An 11,513-nucleotide genomic window follows, 5' to 3' on the forward strand; every position below is an offset into this window, starting at 1 on the left:
AACTCCAAGGTGGATGCTTTCTTACTCAAGGGTAAAGCAATAATTTCAGGCATTTTGAAGGGTCTTACATAGATGGAACAAGGAGGACAGAACAACAAACATACCAGAGGGTGCTTAATTGATAAAATAAGTTCGTATTGTAGAATGGGTATGTTAATATATCTCCCATTATGCATTAAAAATTATCGAAGTGGCTGCATCTGTTAAAGTCTATTTGCCTCTATCAGGACAGCTGACTAATGACCTAGTCTTTTACGTCTGTCCTCAACAGGTTACTCCCCAACTCCTAAAGCAATTCCATGTCCTATTTTATTTTAATGCTCGCTTAATTGATTTCCTTGACAATGATGGGATGCAAACAAAACCATGACCCTTTCTTGTCTCTTAAGACTATCAATTCAAAACTTAAAGCGTAATCAAAGAAGCACCGGCACTGCTCTGTAAACTCTTCTGCTATAAATGAAGTTTCCGCACCAACCTTTAAACCCCTGACGCAACCAGAATGAAGTTCACCAAACCCCTCACAACTTTCTTCCTGTTTCTGATTTTGTGCTCTCTATTTTCTGGTAATTTTGAGCAGCATATGATTTATATATACATACTCATTTTTTGATATGCTAATTATCATTTTTCTGATCTCATTTTTGTTTCTGAAAGCATATAATTTCAATGAAAAACCGCTTTTCCTTGATCCAAATCATTTATACTTAATAGTATACAAATTGTTTGTACCATACTCCTATACACTAAATAAATGATTTTGCAGGAAATGCACTTGCCCACACAGTCAATTTTTACATAGGCAACAAATGCCCATTTCCAATATGGCCTGCAGCTGCTTCAAACACCGGCCAGCCAGTTATCGCAGAAGGCGGCTTCTACCTACCCTCTGGTCACACCCAACTTGTCCGAGCACCGTACTCTTGGAGTGGCCGGATTTGGGCTAGAACTGGATGCAACTTCAACTCAAAGTCCAACTGGAACCGAGCCTGCGAAACTGGGGACTGTGACGGACGACTAGCGTGTAATGGACTTACAGGCCTTCCCCCTGTCACCCTTGTGCAATTTTCACTGCAGGGAGACAAGGGGAAGCCGAACTTCTACGATGTTAGTTTGGTTGATGGATACAACATTCCTGTTCTTGTGTCTGCAAGGGGATCCAGCTGCACCTCCATTGGAGGCTGCCTTAAGAATTTGAACAGAATGTGTCCACAAGAGCTGCAGGTGGTGAGTAATAGCGGGGCGGTCGTGGCATGCAAGAGTGCTTGCTTGGCTTTCGACCAAGACATTTTCTGCTGCAGGAATCAGTATGGAGTCCCTGAAAAGTGCAAGCCGAACACATATTCAAAGATTTTCAAGGATGCTTGTCCCTCTTATTATAGTTATGCTTTTGACACGCCACCGCCGCTGGCGAGTTGCACGTCCAACGAGTATGTGATTACTTTCTGTCCATCCAAATGGGGTGATGAACACATGCCAATGTAGAGTGTGTGCAGAGGGGACTGTTAAAAAGTAAATTGTAATTTTATTAATGTAAATTAAAAAAATAGAAGTGTGTGGAAATGTGAAGAATTGTTTAGAAAGTGAAGTGTGTAGAATTGTAGAGAATGAAGTTTGTGGAAGTGCGTAAAATAGTGTGGAAGTATGTAGAAGATGGAGATATCATGCCTATATAAAGGCATTGATGCAATTCAATCGAGTGCAATGAAAAAAAAAAAAAACAGCAGCTCCCCTTTCCTATATTTCCTTGCATTCTTACATTAATTTTACATATTCATATTTATCCTTCAGTAAACAGCTTCACTTATTTTTCCCATAGCACCCAACATTTTGTGGTATCAGCCAGCCCCTTCATCACTGTCATATCTCACTCACAAATCAATTCAAAAATGACTTCAAATAGTAGCAATGATCTTACTTTCAATTATTCCCAAAAAGAAATTTCAATTTTTGTTGGAGAAAATTACAATTTATGGAACACTTTTATGAAGACATTGTTCATTTTTCTGGAGCTTTGGGATATCATTGAAGAGGGATATGAAGATGCACCAAGTCCAGAAATTTGAGCAACTTGGTCTTCAGCAAAGTAGAAGGAGCATAAAGAGACCAAGATGAGAGATGCAAAAGCCTTCATCTAAAAAAGCATGGGAAATTAAAAAAAAAAAACAATTTGGAGGCTATGATAAAGTAATCTCCATAAAGCTCCAAAGTACATAGGGAGATTTTGATAATTTAGCCACGAAAGAAAAAGAGGAAATTCAAGAATTTTTTACTAGGGCAACTGGAATTATTAATCAAATTAGAACTTATGGAGATACCATAGAAGACAAGAAAATTGTTGAAAATTTTTTGAGAAGTTTGCCTGCTAAATTTGAGCATATAGTTGTTGTAATAGAAGAATCCAAAGATTTATCAAAGCTCACCCTAGATGAGCTCATGGGAAGCTTAGAAGCCCATGAACAAAGGATGAGCAGATTTTCAAACCAAGATTTAGAGCAGGCTTTTCATTCAAAAATAAACATAGAAGAGTAAAATAATAAATGAGATGGTTCATCTAAAAGATTTTCACGTGAAAGAGGACGTGGTAAAATCCAAAATTTTCTAACACAAGATAAATCAAGAAGAAGCAATTCTAACCATTGGTGCCTAATTTGCAAAAAATATGGGCACGAAACAAAAGTTTGTAGATTTCATTATAGAAAATGTAGAATTCCAAATCATTCTCAAAATGGTTGTTGGTACAAATACCAAAAAGTAAACAAAGAAGCCAACTATTGACTTTTTAAATTTGATCCCTCTTTTGATTATGACAAACCACATCATCTCACTTGTTTACTTAGCATATGAACAAGTTTATAGTTCTGAAAGTATAAGTGATGGATGCAAAATGGAAGCCGTAAAAGTATGTAAGTGAACATACCTCGGCCTATTCCATGAGAATTCAGAGAGCAGAAGACTGAAGACTTCAATTATTTTTGAGTTGTAAGAGTAAATTAGGGTTCAATGTGTGCATGCATCTCATGATTTAATTTGAAGCTCAAACAATGACCTAGATTGACCTTAGGACCTTTAAGTAACTTGAAAAACCTTTTTCATAAAATGCTAAACGTATATAAAAGGTTTTAAAAAGTTTTGAACTTAAAAAGAAGGCAAAACTAATTTTTTTTTTTCAAAGGGCCCAATTGAACGGAGTGTGCACATGGCTAGATTTGCAAAGGCCCAGTTGACCGACCTCTTAAAGCCATAAAAGGCCTAGTCGATCAGCATGTGCAAATGGGCAATTCTCTAAAGGCTCGGCCGATCGACACAATCAAAGCCTCAAAGGCCCAGTTGACTGGTGCGTGTGAAATGGCCAGAATTAGAAGGCCTAGACGACCAACACCATTTTGAATGCATGAAGCCTAGTTGACCGGCCTTCAAAGCCTAGTGGATCGGATCATCAAGTTCAGCAGATTGTTTCTCATGAAATTGGAAATCGCCTTAGGGCCAGTCGATCGGACCTTTCGGGATTTCAAAATTTTGGGCATATAACGGCTAGAAAATTCAAAATAAAATAATATTTTAATGTCCAATGGTCATATAATAGTCAGATTATGTTTTGGCCTATAAATACCAACCCTATTCACTTGGAGAAGGTTGGAGAATTACTTGAGAAGTTTAGTCAATTTTTTTTTTTATTCTCCCTCTTTCTTATAACCCTTTTATTCTTTAAATTTCTATATCTCCTACTCTTCTTGAAAATCATTTTGGAGAAAATCTTTTTGGGGTTTTATTTGAAAAGGCTCAAACTTATATTTAATTCATATATTTATTGCTTGAAGGCCTTGTTCTTTTTATTCTCGTGTTTCTCAAAGATCAAATTTCTCCCATCCTTCTTTTATTTGGAAAAATATATTTGGGGGAAAACTTTTTTAAGAGTTTCTTGGAAGGCTTGAGCATATATTCAAGGTAATATATTTTGCTTGAAAGCCTCCTCACTCTTGTGAGATTCCAAAGATAAATTTCTCCTAATCTCTTATTTTGAAAATTCTTTTGGGAGAAATTCTTTTTATTCTTCAAGTAAGGTTTGAGCATATATTTAACCCATATATATATATTGCTTGAAAACCTTCTTGTTTTTGTAAAGTCAATCATTTAGAAATAAAACCCTTGTTTCTCCTAAACTTATCTTTGAATATATTTTTGGGAGAAAACCTTTTTGGGTTATTCAAGAAAAACTTTGGGCATATGTTCATTGATATATATTTGCTTGAAAAGCTTCTTGAGAAAGGTTAGGGCATATACTCACATTTATATATTTTGCTTGGTAGCCTTCATACAATTTATTTTATCAAAGGTCAAATTGAAAAGAAAATCATTTTCCATACTATCACATTTTACTTGAAAAATATTTTTGAGAGAAATTTCCATACTCTACTGAGCTTCATTTTAATATCACATGAGAATGTATTTAGTTTTCACATTGTACAAATCAGCTTTTGACGAAGTATTTTAAATTGTACGAAATTATTTTTCAAAACAACCCTTCTTGGTTTGGGTTGTGAACCGTGGGCCAAGTGAGGGTACATCACTTGGAGAGGGTAGCTCCACCCTATTTGAAGGAGTGTTCTAGGCGTAGGGTATCGCCTGAGGAGGGGGGCTCCATCCTGTAAGGAGTATGCTAGGCGTGGGGTATCGCTTGAAGAGGAGGGCTTCATCATTTAAGGAGTGTGTAATAGTTAACCGGGCTTGGGGGGCTCCACCCTGTAAGGAGTGTAAATGATTTCTGCTCCACCCAGCTCCACCCAGTTAAGTGAGCAGGTCTAGTAGAATCCTTGGGGGGGTCGCCCAAGGTGAGGACGTAGACAAGATTGGTCGAACCTCATTAAAAATCATGGTGTCATTCTCTCTCTCTCCCCCTCTCTCTCTCTCTCTCTCTCTCTCTCTCTCTCTCTCTCTCTCTGTTTTAACTTGTTTATTCTTGTTCATTTATCATAGCTATTATTTTTGCATACACGATTTATATTTTGATTGGGATATTGATTCGGTGAAGTGGGTAAAAATTAATTGGAAAAAGTTTTTAAAACCCAATTCACCCCCTCTTGGGATTACACCTTAACTATCAATTGGTATTAAATCCCGGTTGCAATAAACTTAACCACGTTTGCATAAAGATTGCAATGACTCTTTTTGGTGTATCCCTATTTTGAGAGGGTCAATCTTTTGCAAATCCTTCACTATATTTATTATATAGATTTTGCCATTTGAGAATTGAAAATGAATATTTTTTGTAAAATCAATTGATTATAGGTTTTTGAAAGCATTGGTCAACGAAAATGTTTTAAAATGCATAGTTTCCTAAACCTGAAAATGAAATGAATGAACATGACATGGATTTAATGCATATAATTTTTAGTGTCATGCATATTTTAAATTTTTCCTTAGTTACTTGTTAGCCTTGTTGGCTACAATATCATATTTAATGTGTTTTGATGATATTAACCTATTTGTGTGTTCCTAGTATTTTCCTATCTTTGCAGTTATGGTTAGTAGAGGTACAAGTGGCAAATGCTTGAAGTACCAAGTGAGAGGCAAAGATCGGACTGAGTACGCATCAAGAAGGAAAGATCAAATGGACACATACTCGAAAGGACCCAAGCACAATTGATTGTTTTATAATTGTTGAATTATTTGTAATAAGGGTTGTGTGAGTGGTGGGTTCAGTTTGTAACTCTTGCGTTTTGTTTCTGCACAATTTCCGAGCAAGAGTTGAGTAAAGCACATGCATACTAGGACACAGGAGTTTATAGGATTGCACTAAAGACATAAACACAAACTCACCTTTCATGGCTTTCAAAGTTAAACTTAAAGAGTTTGTTAAATGAATCCTAAGCTCAAATATGTTTTCTAAAGGGAAAAGTTTTCAAACATTTTAGTATTTTGAACATCTTCATACTTAGTCCCGATTTTATCAAAACGAGTCTTATGTCCTAAGGGTGCAAATAAAATAAAGTAATTTTCAATGAAGGACATACTAAGTATATAAGATATTGAAACGAATTTTCAAATATGTTATCATAAAACAAGATATCTTATATTCATGAGAAAACTCACTTGGATAAGTTTTAATCTTGATTAGACTTGATATATTTCATATACTTTTGTCCATGAATGTTTTAAGTCATTAAAAGGCTTTTTGACAAGGAAAAACAAACATAGTGCAACCTTGAGTCCTGAACACCTTTCGGTTTTTGGGGTATAATTTTTTTTAGAAAAGTCCAAAAAGGACGATCTTGGTGTCCTGGAAAGGTAGGACAAAATGCCACAATTTTCATGTTAATGGCTTTTTCTGATTTAGGGAACTCGTCAACAAACACAAGGGATTCGTCGACTAGTGGCAGTGTGTGACTTGTCAACGAGTCCAACGGCAGAACCGCTCCAACGAGCAGAAAACAGTTAGTTTACCAAATAAAATAATTTTTATTCCTCCCAAGAGCTAGTTAACAGCTCCTAAGGCTCTTGGGCTATAAAGACAAACTATTAGACTTGTATTAACATGATTTTGAAGGTATTTGATCATTCTTAGTGAAAAACATCTTTTTATACAAAACCTAGCATATTGCATATTAGTTTTTCATTACATGTGCTCATTCTCTCTTACTCACTTATTGTGTTTGGTTCAATTCTTGAGAGAATAGTGTGAGGTTTGAGTTGTAAACCATATTTTTTCATTGTAAGGAGCATTTTTTGTAATCTTCCATCTTCTTGTGAAAGGTTCTTTATGAACCAAATAGGTAAAGGCTCTTTGTGAGCAGTAGGGATTTGTTCCCGAGTTTGTACGGTTTGCTCCACTGGGGAAGGAGCGATTATAGTGGATTGTGGAATCCTTGGCTTGGTGCTAAGGCTTGGACATAGGCTGGGTGCCAAACCACGTTAAAAACTCGGTGTTAAGCTTCTCTCTCCCTACTCACTATTGTTTTTCTTGTGCATCATTTAAGTTCCATATATTGTGATATTATTGCTTGAATCTTGCCAAGTATTTTTTTTTTTTTGTAGAGGGAATTTTTTAATACATGAAAAGAGTCATTCACCCCCCGTCTGACTCTATTGTATATCTGCTGCAGGGCATATCGTATATACTCTCGAGCTATGACGTCTAATGAGTGGTATTAGAGTCGGATGCTTGCTTTTAACGGAGTAAAATCCAGAGTGTAAAGATCATGGAGTATGCGTATGAAGCACCCATGATGCGAACCTCAATCGACACGCGTTGAGACCCAGCAAACAATGTTGGAATGCTTGCCTAAGAAAGTTAAAATTCAGATTTTTGGATAGATATGAATGGTAGACCTCAACCCGTTGTTTACGATAAACAAGAATTTTGGTATATACGACCTCAACCCGTTGTTTAGTGCGAAACACGAATCTTGGTAGAAGGAAGACGCCACAAACGGTGGTCGAAAACCGTTTGATAAGTCGTTGGTGAACGCCACGGGAAATCCCGATAAGTTTGAAAAGTTCTTCAAAAGAACCAAGAAGAAACAAAGCCTCGAAGCCTCACATTTTTATTTCCTTCTATTCCTTCTTATAATGGTGAGATATATATAGCTAGTATGGGAGACAAGGACATTAAACACTTAACAATTCCCACACAAACATAGGAGACAAGAACATTAAATACTTAGCAATTCCCATACAAACATGGGAGACAAGGATATTAAATATACCAACTTACTAGACACATTAATGACTCTCACAACTTACTAAAAACCTATGCAAGTTAAGTTGCCTTGCAATACACCATTAAGTCAAATCCCATATTTGAATTAGCACACAATTATTAATAAGGAGATTAAAGCCATTAAGCAGGATTAGCTCCATCACAAACTTGAATTAAGTTTAGTAAGTCTTCATCTTTCTTTGGGCTATGCTTGGAGTGCCCCATTTTTTAATAAGCCCAAATATCTTGAATCAGCCAGTGAAGTATTTCTTTGATCTTCTTGGATCTTGCTCTGATGATAGGCCCAACTGAAACATATAATGGATCCTTCCATGGTGCTTATTGATTCTCATCAACCCATCACTCAAGGTTAATCCGTAGATCATCCACTGCAGTTCAACGGGGGCAACTACGCGACATGGAAAAATCGTTTAACGATTTTCATACAATCTTACGATTTCAAAATGTGGAGAGTGATCAACAAGGGAAACTACGAATTCAAAAATGAAGAAGGTGAACAGAAAAAAATGGAGGATTTGATTGATGCTGAATCAAGGTTAGTACAACTCAATTCAAAAGCAAAAAAATTTCCTTTACTATGCTTTTTGTGATGAGGAGTACAACCACATTTGTGGATGTGACACTGCAAATGAAATTTGGGACAAACTCCAAGTAACGTATGAAGGTACGTCACAAGTCCAAAAGTCTAAAATTTATATGTTAGTTAAAAAATATGAAATGTTCAAAATGGAAAAGGGTGAATCAATTGCTTCAATGTTTATAGGATTCACACACATAACAAATGACTTGAAAGTACTCGGTAGAACATTTTCTATGGAGAATGATGTTCAAAAAGTTCTCTGATCTTTACCCGAGTCATGGCATGCAAATTCCACCGCCATTAAAGAGGCAAAGGATCTAACCAAAGTCACACTTGATGAGCTTATTGGGTCACTTATGACTTATGAACTTAAGAAAAATATGAATTTGGATCCTAAAAAGCTTAGGAAGGATAAATGCCTTACTTTTAAATCATCTAGTCTAAATTCCAAAGAAATTATAGAAAATGATGAAAATAGTAAGGTAGACATGGAATCACTCTTAAGTGAAATAAGAAATATGGAGAGTCCCAGGAGAAAAAGATTACTCCTCTAGGTAATCCAAGCTCAAATAATTAGGAGGAGGTAAATCAAGAGCTAGTAATCAACGACGATGTATATGATTCTTACTCTCGCTCAATTGATGATTCTTATGTTGAATTCTGTAATATATTACATGCGGAATCATCTATTGAATATAATGATTGTTCTTTTAATAATGCAAGCAATGATTCTAATGAAAAATTTTGTGATATATCTTATGATGAATCATCGATTGTTTCTGATGATGATAATGTATGCATTGATTCATATGATAGTTATAGAGATAAATCTTGTATTGAATCATGCAATGAGTTTTATGATGAAAGCATGTCATTGAGTAGACAACTAGAAAAGGATTCATCTAAAATTCATAAGTCTCTAGTTAGAATGTCTTATCATAAAGCTTTTCTGAAAAATCAAAACAAAAGGTTGACAAAACAATTAAAAGATCTAAGAAAATATCATGCAACCTTAGATAAGAAAAGGTTTAAGAAGATATTAAAAATTTTCTGCATGGAGGAAGAAATAGAGGATGATAAACCCTTAGGAATTAAAAGAAATAAATCTTTGAAAAAGGATTCATACTTTAAGTCTCACAGTCATAAAAATGCCTTAATGAGTAAAACCAGAATAAATAAGCACAATATTTAACGAGCATATAAAACTTGCTCATACATTGGAAAGATAGGGCACATGAAATATAATTATCCACCTAAAGGTGCTAGGGGCTTAGACAAAGAAATGAAACGGATAATTAGCTAGGAAAACTCTGCAGGATCTAAGGAAAATCGGATTCCAATAGAAATTACATAAATATTTCAATCTTCCCTTAGTTCCTAGGTTTAGGGGTTGTGATGATTATAGGTTTAGGGAGTGGTTCGGGGATAAAATATATAAACCTAGTATATGCATCCACTTCAAATTGGAAATGGCATCTTTGCCAGGTAATTAATTTCAAATGCTTAACTCATGCTTAAATATAACACCTTAAGTTAAGGTACTATTGTCCATTGCACAAGATTGAGTTTTAGGGACCCATCTTAGTCTATATACCTTTGACCTTAATCTCATTAATCAAAACCTGGTCATCATTCTAGGTATAAGCACCAGTATTCATAAATTCTATATCTATTTAGTGCTTATCAATAGACATCATCCTCTCAATCAAACTTGTGGCATCCATTAAGGGATTTAAGCATTTCACTGAACCATAGCCAAAATAAATCCCCATGTACTTAAGTTGTAAAATCATCAAAGGTTAGTTCACCATATCCTCCATAGAAAATCTTTACCATACCACGATCACATCAGGTAGAGATTTTGTCTATTCCTTGGTGCGTATTCTTACTCTAAAAATTGTGATCGTATTTAAAGGATACTTCCAATCACCAAAAAGCTATGATTAAGAACCATATACTCCAAAATGCTCTTTGGTAAGGTGACTTGGTAATATCCACTTCCATGAAAATATTTTGAATCATGTCCACTCATAATGAATACTCTTCGAACTTAATAAAGATTTAATCCTTAAGAGTATTTATGTAAACTCCTGTAACAAGCTCTCAAACTTTAAGTCAAACCCATTAGAGTTTCATATCCTTTTACTGTGTTGAATGGCTAAATTGTTTGCCTAGGTACTAATCTTGATGAATGCGTATATCTCAAAGTGACCTATGCACATGTAATTATCATTCAAATCCATTCAAACTTGGGCCTCTCACGTACTAAAATTCATAAGAAAAGAGGTAGACATAGACTTGTTACCTCAACGAATATTAATTGTGACTTTTTGGTCCGATAAGCCTAAAGTATTCACCGCCAAGATTAAATCATTGATAATCTTAGAACATTGGCTAAGATATTTTGAGATGAAAAAGACATAAAATGATTAAGTGCATAACTCAAGGGGCGCATTACTCCTTCATGACTATATAAATTAAATGCTCACATTATCTTATAGAATCTATGCCCATATGCCTTTATGAAAATTGCACTGAACTCATAACTATCCATTGTTATTTATTGTTTATATTCTTTGTTGGATAGATTATTATTTATGAATTGATAATTGCTACCTGATTGCATGCTTATTCTAGAATGCTTCCTGCACGGCGGATGTAGTGATGAGAATTGCATGCTGGTAGTTGATTTTAGGTTGTTGCATGCTTTATATGAATATTTTGTTGAGAACAACCATTTATCAGGTACAAGTTTTATGGGAAAATGTTTGATTTACAAACGGCATGCTGCCAAATTTTTGTTAGAATTTTCCCCAGTAAAACCTTGTTCCAAGATGATTATAATAAAATGAAGGTTAAAATATTTTTGAAAGGATGAGTGTAAATAAATTGAATAACTAAATTTCATCCTTGCATAATCATCGAGAATATTTAGATGAGCTCAGCTCAATCCCTATAGAATGAATATTAAAGACTCAAATGCATCACTTTGCTTTTTGAAATATTGAGGCTTTTCTAGAAAGCCTGAGCATAATATCTAGTTTTCATGGTTTTATGATTGAGATAAGGATTTCTCTTGGTAATGAGCATTATAAAATGCCTTAATATCTATTTCCGATGCACTTGTTGCCTATAGGGACAACTATAGTGATAAGGATAAATATAGTTGATTAATAATCAGTAAGGTTGGTTTAAAAGTTTCAAAATGATAGC

The 11,513-nt window shown here is 35.0% G+C and overlaps 1 protein-coding gene across 1 annotated transcript; it reads left to right on the plus strand.

Annotated features, from left to right (window-relative positions):
* The first annotated feature begins 435 nt into the window (after positions 1–435).
* LOC131168016 (thaumatin-like protein) lies at positions 436–1,742 on the plus strand. The gene is made up of 2 exons (XM_058127159.1): positions 436–566; positions 767–1,742. Exons 1-2 carry the CDS (start codon positions 503–505, stop codon positions 1,483–1,485), a joined length of 783 nt encoding a protein of 260 aa, XP_057983142.1. The 5' UTR covers positions 436–502; the 3' UTR covers positions 1,486–1,742.
* Positions 1,743–11,513: the final 9,771 nt, after the last annotated feature.

This window comes from Malania oleifera, chromosome 11, assembly GCF_029873635.1.
Source record: "Malania oleifera isolate guangnan ecotype guangnan chromosome 11, ASM2987363v1, whole genome shotgun sequence".
Taxonomy (NCBI): domain Eukaryota; kingdom Viridiplantae; phylum Streptophyta; class Magnoliopsida; order Santalales; family Ximeniaceae; genus Malania; species Malania oleifera.

Coding starts and splice junctions, on each gene's coding strand:
- LOC131168016 (XM_058127159.1), top strand. CDS start 503: ATGAAGTTCACCAAACCCCTCACAACTTTCTTCCTGTTTCTGATTTTG. Junction 567..766: donor TTTGTGCTCTCTATTTTCTG/GTAATTTTGAGC, acceptor ATGATTTTGCAG/GAAATGCACTTGCCCACACA.